Source organism: Gastrolobium bilobum, unplaced genomic scaffold, assembly GCF_033153095.1.
Source record: "Gastrolobium bilobum isolate Gb01-03AN ecotype WA unplaced genomic scaffold, APGP_CSIRO_Gbil_v1 utg993, whole genome shotgun sequence".
NCBI lineage: Eukaryota > Viridiplantae > Streptophyta > Magnoliopsida > Fabales > Fabaceae > Gastrolobium > Gastrolobium bilobum.
The window spans coordinates 531909-543758 of record NW_026898494.1 but is presented as its reverse complement, the minus strand read 5'-3'; the positions used below and the strand labels follow the sequence as shown (position 1 = coordinate 543758).

The 11850-nt window shown below is 33.3% G+C and overlaps 2 protein-coding genes across 2 annotated transcripts; both read right to left on the bottom strand.

Moving 5' to 3' along the window:
- Positions 1-1253: 1253 nt before the first annotated feature.
- On the bottom strand, positions 1254-2094 carry LOC133316826 (B3 domain-containing protein At2g31420-like; the record flags this gene model as incomplete). The annotated part of the gene is made up of 1 exon (XM_061518609.1): positions 1254-2094. A coding segment is annotated over exon 1 (841 nt), but the record flags the coding sequence as incomplete, so codon positions are not given.
- Positions 2095-4683: 2589 nt separating this feature from the next.
- LOC133316825 (protein ALP1-like) lies at positions 4684-6672 on the bottom strand. The gene is made up of 4 exons (XM_061518608.1): positions 6148-6672; positions 5824-6049; positions 5312-5729; positions 4684-4759 (listed from the first exon to the last, which is right to left on the bottom strand). The coding sequence occupies exons 1-4, from the start codon at positions 6670-6672 to the stop codon at positions 4684-4686; spliced, it is 1245 nt and encodes a 414-aa protein (XP_061374592.1).
- Positions 6673-11850: the final 5178 nt, after the last annotated feature.

Genomic DNA, 11850 nt, shown 5'->3' with positions numbered 1-11850 from the left:
ATATTAAGGTCACACTAGCCTTCTGCAGAGGCCTTCCAAACACTTGGCCCAGATCGTTGGCTCTGATACCACTGTTGGGAATGCAACGAGGGAGCCCAAAACCCTTTGCAAAGGGTACATCCACCAATGGGCCAAATGACAAACCATAATAAGTGGGCCGACACCACATCTCAACCCAAAATCTTAAGGCTGTAGGTTTATGGGTCTTTTGCACTTATATGGTCATCACTTGGTCTATGTCTAGTCTATGTGATACTTCTTTACAACTCATACTTGATTATTTCCAACACTACATAACAAAAAAAGAAAGAAAAAGAAACAAATACAATTTTTTTTTTTTAAACAAAAGGAAAGTAAAAGACAAAACAACAAAACTAAAACACACTAGGCACAAGCCTAGGACACCTATATTCCATTCCCTATGCATAGACAAAACAAATCCTATTTAGTTTTCTCACAAGGATATTTATGTTATTTAAAAATAATTTAATTTTAAACAGTAGAATGTCATTTCATTCCAAGATTTATCATTCTTTAGAATTGGAATGGCCTGGTCCTATCAAATTAGCTTATTCATTTGTTAAATAATTTTTAACATTTCATGTATCAAATAGTGTGTTTGACAACTTTCTTGGTGGAAAAGGGGAGGTGAATGCCACGGATGGGAGGAGGAGAAGGCGGTTTAGTTTAAAGATGGAACAAGAGTGGAGATGAGGATAAATTGGTGATGTATTTTTCTGAGGCATGTGACGCACATGCATGAGGGAGGAGTAGAGCTTCACCTCCAATTGGTAGACTAGACATGTGTTGGAAAGATTTGTACTAATTTTTAATCATAGCCTAAAATTAAGGTAAAGATGATTCAGGTTTCTCACTCACACTTGTTACTAATTTAACGGGTTATCACAGGGTTTTCATAAAAAATTATCTTAATAAGATGGTAAAGAAATTTATGATTGCGAAAGGTCAACTGATCAAGGAAAAGCTATAGTAAAGAATGAAAGTAGGATCTCACTTTATTATAAGCAAGGAAAACATGGAATCCCAATACATTTATTTGCTAGGGATCCTCACATAACAAAAAAGAAATAAAAAGAAATACAAACCAAATTTCAATTTGAACAATTTTTCAGAGCACCACCTATATTCCATTCCCTAATATTATATTCCCTAAGACAGACAATAGTGACGTGTCTATGTCGCTGTGTGCTTTAAATTTGTTCAGAGTTTATTTAATAAAAGAAATAATTTGCCATCCACTCTAGAACTCCATATTTGAAGTTGGTCTCCTTCTTGCAAACTGTTATGAGAGAGAACGATTTTCCAGTCTTTGATGAGACAGTAGATGCTCGTGCTCGTCATCTCCCACCTCTTCAGTATCAAAGTATATTCCCTGAGAGATGGATCCAACACCTTCACTTCAACACCCCGAAGTCTTCCTTTACAGCTTTCTCTCTCTTGCAATGTTGCCTTCTCAGCCTCAGTCAGGAAATCGCAACGTATTTCTTTCATCGGCATTGATAGACGGTTGTGATTCGCGCTCAGATCTGTCTTGGAGAGATTCTTCCTCATCACAAATTGCACGTCGCTGCCGTTTAACTCTCTCATACGGTTCTTGAATTCATCAGGCAGAACCGGTGGTGGCAGCGGCGATGAAGATGAAGATGAAGATGAAGATGGTGGTGCTGGTACTGGTGGCGGTGGCGATGGTGACGACGGTGGTGACGGTGGCAGTGGTGACTGCGGCGATGAAGATGAAGATGAAGATGAAGATGAAGATGAAGATGGTGGTGCTGCATTCTTTGTGTTTCTTGGTTTTTTATTCACTGACGAGGCCCATGAGGGAGTGGGCCTTTCCTCCTCGTCATGCATTTTGCGCTGCCTTTTTGGGGTCACCGTTATTTCTTTCTCTGGCTTTGGCTTTGGCTTTGACTTTGACGTACTGGCCTCTTCTTCATGTTGGAGATGCAGTAGTTGGTGTTGCTGTTCTTGGAAACTCTCAATCATACCCAGTTCTTCTGCATTATAATAATGTGGTGCAAGGACATATATAAGTACGTCCAAAGAGCAAGGCCTGAAGGGTTTGGAAGACATCTTTTGAGTCACGGTGGCAAAGCAAAGCAAACAGAGCAAGGGAAGCAGGGTTTCTGGTGCAGGGAGGGGTTTGGAGCGGAACAGCCAAAAGGTGTCAGTTTTTATCTATCAATATTTACGGTGAAGTAAATGCAGGGGGTTTAATTGTCTTCTATTTATAGTGAACGATTCCTAGTTACAATCAACAAGTGATCAAACGTTCATATCTCAATTTTAATTTTGAATTTGGAGATATGCCATTATCAGAAATTGAATCTTCGATAAACCTTTGGAGATAAGCTTTCATGAGAAGTGGAATATTTGGAGATAGACTTTTTCATATATTTTATGATTTAATATTAGTTAAGATAATTCTCATAACTAACTTTCCAAACATACGATGACTAACTAACACGGTTTAATTATTTGTATCTTTTCTGATTTTTGTATCAGATAGAATTATGCATATTTGATTTGAGGACAGGGCATCACGAAGGTTCGATAAGATATATTGTTCTTCTTCCCCGCCGGTTTGTTTGCCTTTCTCTAACCAACTTTCTGTTATTTGCCTCAGTGAAGGACTCATCACTTTTACAAGGTTCTCTCTCTCTCTCTCTCTATCTATCTATCCATTTCTATTGTATTGTCAATTCCACATTAATTGATTGAATTGATTCATTTGTGTGCTTAAATTGCAGAATTTTGTCTCTGCTTGCGAGGTCATCGAAGTAGAAAGACATTCTCATGTTTTTTATGTGACTTTTATTCCTTATTACCTTTTTCATTTCTTTTCCCTTTGTCTAAAATAAAAATTCAAATTTTTATTTTAAATCTATTTTTTATTTACCGAGAATTTCGGTATTGGCCCTTTTTTACTTTAAACTAGAAGTATTGTGCAAAGATTGAACTGTTCCATTTTTATTTATTATTAACCGAACCATTTACAAAAGAGATAAAAAAAATTTGCGAATGCATAATTACATACAGTAATACGATTTGATGACTATTTCGTTAATAATCGTTTATATTTGTCGGCAGGATTACCAATTCAAATGGAAATGTACTTGACATGTACGATGATTCATTAGATATTTCATTTAACAAAGATAAAGATGTCTATTTCTGCTTATGCCCGAGCATTCTCTAAAAATATCTTTCTGTTTTATTTAAGGGGAATTTCCTATTTATTTTTATTTCAAAAAAAATCTTGTCTTATTATCATTTTAATTATTATATATTATAAGAATTTTTTTCATTCTTCTTTCTAAATTCTATTATGATTATTGTATATTCTATATAATATTCTATGTAATAGATAGTAATTAGAAAATCTTCATAAAGTACTCAAAAGAATACCCAAACATGGGAGAGTGAACAACTTTCACTTTTCATTTCCCTTCCTTTTGCCACATTCCTCTCAATCCAAATACCCCTGCCGGCGGCTCTCACCCTTTCTTTTGAACAACCCAAATAACACACTCAACCAAACGCCTTCGGTTTTAACTTCCAATGTATTAAAAATTCAACTGGAACAAAAGATTTTTTTTTTATTTACAATAACAAAAAATAATTATTTTTTTCATTTGAGAAATACCCCTTACTTTTTTCTGCAGTTATTTATTTACAAAAACCAAGCTTGGGGGCGTTTCATTTCCGCTGCTATACATTGGACTTTAATTTATGAACCAGTTTTTCCAACCTGAGTGTGTTATTTGGGTTGTTAGATGCTACCAATCCTTTTAATTCTGTAGGTGCTACCAATGAGAAACAACCATAGTCAAATCCAGAGATAGGTTCTACATCTCAATGGGGACGCAAGAGGAAGGGTCTTGCAACCACCTGCAGAGGAAGACTAACACTGCAAAGTAACATAGTTGCTGTACCTGATAAGCTTGCAGATGTTGTATCAGTGATTTGCTGATAAATTATAATGTAAGAAGAATCTGAAGGCAACACTTGTTGGGGAATAATGAAGCATCTCCGCTTTGTCACATTTGTGGAAGAGGATCTTAATAGCTGTCATTCATTTAACTAGTAGGGATCTGATAAGTTTATACATAGGGCTGAATGTGTCCAAGAAGAGTAGTATGCTGTATAGGAATTTCCTTGTGTACTTTGATCTTTGATTACACTTTGTTCATAGTCACGTACAATTCTGATGTGTAACTTATCAAGCAACCAAATATATTTCAGTGATTCAATTAATATGAAGCAATTATGATGTTCATTATATTCATTCAGAGATTTCCTTTTGATTCCGAGCCTTTAATTATTCCAATGCTGAAGTCATATTTCATGTGTGAACCAAACAGGTGCAGAACACAATAATCGATAATTTCATAATTCACAATCATCTTAATTGTAATAGTTCATACATTGCAAGAGTTATACAGATAACAAAGACTTAAAATACTATCAAAATACATTCACAGGACCAATGAATGGCTGTACCATTAATTCAATATAACAGATATACATATATGCCAAATGGCCCTGATGCAGGGTTCTGTTTCGGTTAGTTCGCATCTCTAGCAGTCATGTATGTGCTTTGTTTCTTTCAATCCATATTCTCCTCTATCTTTGCTGCAGATCAACCACAAAAATCCGATCTCACCACAAAACAGCTTCACTTGGCCTTGACAGCAAATGTTTTATAATCACTTTATCAGCTGCACTTTCAACATACCTGTTGCCATATAAGACAGTCAGATAAAAAACAATAACATATCACATCTGTGTTGGACAACAATTTAAACAGCAACAAATATATACGGAGGAACTACCTTATATGAAGTCTTTTTCTGAACAAGTGTAAGTAGAACTAAGATATTGAGAAAAAGACTATTGACCAACATAAATTAAAAAGAACATACCTGTTGCCACCTTTTGTTGGTACCACTTACCATACATATTAGAATATAAGCATGTACCAACTCCAAAATTGCAATACTGCAGTGCCTGTCCTCATGACTCCAAAGCTTTTATATATATCCACTTAGCCAAACTTCCAAAAACTTACCATACATATCATGGTTTACAACACAAGCATAGTCATTTAAATTACAAACTTACCATACATATCATGGCATATGATGTCTATTACATAATTCTGCACGAAAAAAAACGTACAATCACACAAGTCTTTTAATTTGCAACAAAGACAACATAAAGTACTTAACAACATCAACAATGATAGCATAAATAACTGCATCAAACATTATTCTTCCACGTGTCAAACATCTGCTGCGCCATTTCATCCCTCCAATGTGTCCAGGCTTTAGATGACTCCACATGACTTATCATTTCATGTCCTTGAAAATTATCTTCAGGTACTGCCATGTCCCCCGTATTATCCTCTAAAGGGTCAACTGGCATTTCTCTTCTAATATGATTATGGAGCAAGCAGCATGCAGTGATTATCCTGCATTGCGTTTTAACTGGATACAAGGACTTTGACATTACAATCGCCCAACGACCCTTCAACATTCCAAAACATCGTTCAATGACATTCCTAGCACTTGAGTGTTTCATGTTAAAAAATTCTTGTGGTGTTGTTGGCTGTGCCCCATGTCTCCACTCACTAAATCTTTTCCCCCTATAAGGTGTAAGGAATCCTTCCCCATTCATGTAACTAGCATCGCATAGATAATAGTAACCTACAAAAATTTAACAAAGGAATTAGAAACATTGTAATACAGGTGGTTACACGTCATTATTTTGGTAATTTGAACTATGTTTTTTGTTTTTTACCTTTTGGCACCCTTAATCCGTTCTTACGAGATATAGCATCTCTGAGGACCTTTGAATCTGCAGCCGATCCCTCCCATCCAGTGAAAACAAAAATAAATTGGGCATCTTGTGAACAAACACCCAACACGTTTGTTGCTATCTCACCCTTCCTAGTCCGGTATCTAGGCTTATCAGCTTCTAGGGGATTTACCTTGATGTGGATCCCATCTAGAGCTCCTAGGCAATTCTGTCATTCCAAAGCACCAAATTAGAACACAAGTCAATATAATATGCACAACAAATTTTAAAATTATAAAGATTGCTTGATCTATTGTAGTATGATACCTTGAACCATTTCCACTTATCATTGGTTGAGTTTTCGGGGATGGGCTCAGGGCGTTTGAGTAGAACAGTATGACATCTTAACACAGCCAGCAACACCTTCGTGAACTGTCTGCTTATAGTTTCATCAGACCTCATAAACTTTCTTTCAATTATCCGAGTTTCAACATCGTGAGACAATATGTAAAGAAAGATTGCAACCACCTCTTCCACACCCATATGCTTGGACGGTTCAAGCATCCCAACAGTTTTAAGTAAGTCACACAATTTATGAAAACTTCTCCGATCCATCCTTGTATTCTCAATACAAGCTGTATCAGTGATATACACTATTCTCTGCAGATTAACTTCCCTTATCGAAGCCCTACTGCAAAAATCCCACGTCCCTCTCTTCCTTGTAGCTTTCCTTTTTTCAATGTTGGCTAATAATAAACCACATATTCTCACAAATAACATAGTCAATTGATTCAAAGACTGCAAATGACTCATGAGAACAACAATGACACCGAACTCCATTCCGTTGTTCATTGCCACAATCTAACATGACAAGGTCAAATTAATTCACATTAATCCAAATATCAACAACGTACAAAATCAGAACAAAATGAAGAAGCATCATATATAGAAGAGCAATAGAAACAGAAACACAAACTCCAGTCAATACTCAGTTTCTTGAAGATCAATTTACGGCATAACAAAACCATTTCTCTCATGCATTTTTATTAACATTACATTATGTTTCAAGTTGCTTTGCTATAAGAGAGCATTCTAACTTTGAAGTCATTGGATTCAATTGTATTTTTTTGGCTAATTCAACTGTGGAATTGAATGCTTCCTGTTTCTGCATTGCACTGCTAAAATATCAACAATACCTTGAAAACAAAAATTCCAATGAGCAAAAGGAGGACGAAAAAAAAAATGTCAAAATTCCACTTGCACTGTCAAAGATTCCCCCTCCCCCCCTTCTCTCTCTCTCTCTTTCTCTTTCTTTAGGGAAATTTCAAATGGAAACAGACCAGCAAATATTCTCCTCGGTATTCTGTATTGGATGGAGCATTATGCGTATTCGTGAGAAAGAAAAAGGGTTTAGAGGTGGACGGAAAGAGAAAGATGATCTGAAGCACATATAGATTTTAGAGAAAAAACAAAGAAAAGAAAAAAACCAAACAGCACCACAAATTGGCCCACATTTGGGTAGTAAACACACAACAGCAGGTAAGTAAACCTATGTGGTGACATAGCAAGTCAGATTTTTTACCCGATTTTCCACAGCTTGCACCACGAATATGGAGATAACAAAAACAGTGGCCACTCCACAGCTTCGACAACTTCTACTTGGGTTTATGAAAGCGTAAATCACCTGTCATTACAAAAAAAAAAAAAAAAAAACCCACAAACCATATGCACCAGTAAGACCAACATAAAAACGAAATGATGAACTGGAATGGAATGCAAGATGGAAAGCTTGTCTTGTTAAAATATGGACCATACAAGGTTAACATGCAAAAATGCTCGACCGACTGGTACCATACAAGGTGCACATGCAAGCCTCATACAACAATGATAAGCAAGAAAATCAAAAACCAATGTAACCTGCAAGCTTTGACGGAGGTAGCAGCTGCGCTAGGTTTTGGTACAGATATTTGCGAACACAACTTCACCAATTATACAAAGCAGAGGGTTAATCTCGTCCGTCCACCTAATCGTTGTTTATATCTTACTTCCCCGGGCAAGAAACTTTTACTACTTTTTGCGCAACCAAACGTGGCTGGTTTCCTATTTTTCCTACCATGCTTTCGAGGACATTCATAAATAATCTGCATACCAAACACTACCGGGTATCGGGTAAATTGCAGGAAAACAATGAAGAGCACACCAAGAACTGTGGTTTTCCACCTTATCTGTTAAAATAAATAAAATAAAAAGAAGCTCATGCACGTTACTTCCAAAATATGGAACAATTAATGTTAATATGTAAGAGAGTAAATATATTTTAACATCTGTTTTGATGAAGCAATGAAACAAATTAAAAAAAAAAAAAAAAACTCACTGACAACTTGGTTAAGTCTTGGAGTTGCGTAAGAGCCATGCATGTTATTTTATTCTATACGATTTGTCGTGTCCTAGTGAATTACTAGCTAGATCGATTAATTAAATAAAGGGTTATGTTTATCTCATTTTACATGAGATAAACATCTCTCCTACACACAAAAAGGGTTGGGTCCCACCACTTTTTTTTTCCCTCTCCTCTTATATGTGGGTCCCACTTACACTTTTGTTTCTACAACATAAGGTAATTCTTTTCCTACAACATAAGCAAAATATATCCCTTAAATAAATGATTTTATTAATATCATGTTCACGGATATAAGTTAATTATATCATATCGTAGAGATAAATTTATGAGCTTCATCACTTAAAAAATAAAAATAAATAAATAATTAAAAAGTAACACAGTTGTCGAAGAAACTTATTAGTCTAAGATGGTGCTTGGTTCCATTCTTTTCAATATTTTTTTAGGCAAATGAAGTGGAGTGGTTCCTACTTTTTTTTAACTTCTTCATCTATTAGATATCTAATAATTACATTTCTCTAATATTCTTAAAATTTATTTTCAAGTAAAGGCTTTTGTTAAATAAATAAGCCAACAGTTTTGGGAGGGGGTTTCCGCGCCGGGATTCCTGCCACTTTTTGTAAGGGCCTCTTATCTAAAAACTGCCGGCCATAAGTGATGTAATAGTAGGACGTCTGCTTTTCTGTGATGTAATAGTAGGACGTCTGCTAGGGCAGCAGAATGGCAGGTTCGAGCGGCAACCATCACCATCAATCTTGTACGAGGCAGGTTTTGGTTGAATTGTCAATATTTCATAAGTTTCATTTAGTTGCATATCAAATACAAACGAGCTTTTATTCTTAAAAAAATTAGTTTTTTTTAAATTAAAAATTTTAAAGAATTTTTAGATGTTTGAATAATAATTTTTTTTTAAGATAAAATTTAAAATAAAAGTTAAAATACTACTTTTTTTTAGTCAATAATTAGTTGCTTTTGAAAAAAACAGAAATTAAAAGATAATATAATATTTTTTTTAAAATAAGATAATATATAAAATACAATTTTAACTTCATCCTATCATACATATTTTATCTCTCCTTATCCTACGATCATGTTATTTTATCTCTCTTTTATTGTAATTTTATATATAAAAAGTACTTTTTTATTTTAACATCCAAATAACTTTTTTTATAAAAAAAGTGATTTTTAAATCATACATCTTTTTTTTTTTGCATTACATAGAAATTGAACACACACCACTACACTACAAACACCTAACACACAACTAACATCTAAATGTAAAATAACTTTATCTTTCAAAAAAATTCTTTTAAAAAAAATAATGTATAAAAAATCATTTTTTTAAAAAAGCTTAACATGAATAAATCAGGGGTTTTATATTTCTTATTCAATATGAGAATTCAATTCTCATGTTGTAAAGACAAAAAGCATGTGGGACTTGTATGTAAGAAAAAATTATGTGTAGGACCCACGTTAACACGGAAATCGAAGGATGTGTAGGAAAATTCAAATTCTCATGTTAAATGAGAATTATAAAACCCATAAATCAAACATAATAGTTACATCATGTTTTTCGGAAGAAGAAAAAGATTATCATTAAAAAAATGAAAAAAAAACTGAACTACTTATAGACATTAAATTTATTGGAAATCATACTCTTACATTACATAATATTGTTATCTCATGTTAATTTTACTTTAAAAAATGTGTCTCTTTTTTTAAAAAAATAAATAAATAAATTAGTGAGATTCACTTTATTTATTTATTAACACAAGAGAACTTGTTTCATAGTACATGAAAAATGTAATTTCCTAAACTTTTTACTTTTTGGCAACCAAAGGTGGGTTTCCTATTTTTCCTACTATGCTTTCCAGGACATTTATAAATAATCTGCATACCAAACAGTACCCCCGGTATCGGGCAAATTGCAGGAAAACAATGAAGAGCACACCGAGAACTGTGGTTTCCCACCTTATCTGTTAAAATAAATAAAATAAAAAGAAGCTCATACATGTTATTTCCAAAATATGAAACAATTAATATTATTATGTAAGAGAGTAAATATATTTTAACATCTGTTTTGATGAAACAATGAAACAAATTGAAAAAAAAAAAAGACGAAGAAGAGCTCACTGACAACTTGGTTAAGTCTTGGAGTTGCGTAAGAGCCACGCATGTTATTATACAGGGATGTTAACCAGCCGGCTTTGATCTTAAGAGATTAAGTCTATATTTAAATATGTTAGTCTGACCAAACTTGTTACGTGTTATGAATATAATTATCGACCTGTGACCTATCTTATTTACAAAAAAATAAAAATTTGATTTAGCCTGTTTAAAACAAATAAGATAATAAAAATTTATCCAAACAGAATATACAATCAACAAAACACTGATAATTCCATAAATATTCATAAATTCAATGTATATCCAAACAACATAGTATATAACAAAATCATTCAAAAAGTTTTTAACCAATAAAATGATGCGAAATAGATTGAGGAGAGAGAAAAGGCTATTACAAGCCGTATAAAAAATATAAAATAAAAATAAAAATTAATATTCTAGGCCAGCCTGAGAGACTTTAAGGTCGAGCTTTTCAATTGGAGTCTGAGGCCTTTTTATTAAACGAGCTTTTATACAAGTCCAAGTCTGATTCTAATAACAAATTTTAGACATGTAAACTCAGACCTTCACGAGCCGAGTCAAAGGTCCCTGGTTCGTTTAGCACCCCTATTATTATATTCTATACGATTTGTCGTGTCCTAGTGAATTACTAGCTAGATCGATTTAATTAAATAAATAAGCCAACAGTTTACTAAGTGGTAATTTTCCGGTAATTTGTCTTTTTGGAGAGTATCAGTACCCTTAATAGTTAGTGATCGATATGTATTCATGTATTTTGTTTGAAATATAAATATAACAAATTTATTTATTTATTTTTGGAAATTATAACAAATTTTTTTATGCACGTAAAGTTGCCCATTAAACATGGGCTAAGTATTTAAGGGGTTGATTGAAGAAATTTGGCTTTTTCACCCTTTTGCCTTTTATTAATTAATTAATAATTATTTTGCTCCTGATTTGAAACTATCTATCAATCTGCCCTTCTTTAATCGACTACTTTGCATGTTTAATCAACTAAACGGTTGTTGGGAGATTTAATCGACTAAATCTCCCTACTTAATCGATTAAAATCATACTGACTTATTTTTTTTTTGTTAAATATGGAGATTTAGTCGACTAAATCTCCCAACAGTCATTTTTTGTCAGTTTTGGCCATTTAGTCGATTAAAAAAGCAAGGTAGTCGATTAAAGAGGGACAGATTGATAAATAATTTTGAATCAGTGACAAAATAATTATTAATTAATTAATAAGGAGCAAAAGGGTGAAAAAACCGAAGAAATTTGGTCACAAACAGATTTATGGTCCACCAAACAAAAAAGTAAAGACATATTCTGAACATATTAGATTGATTTAATTGTAATTAATTATTTTTTAATTTTTTTTCTTATTTTTATGATTAATGTTTATCTTTGTCATTTTCAAATTTTTAAAATTTAAAATTTTGAATTATTTTATAATTAACCTGTAAAAAGATGGTTAATTAAATATTTTATTATTTTAATAA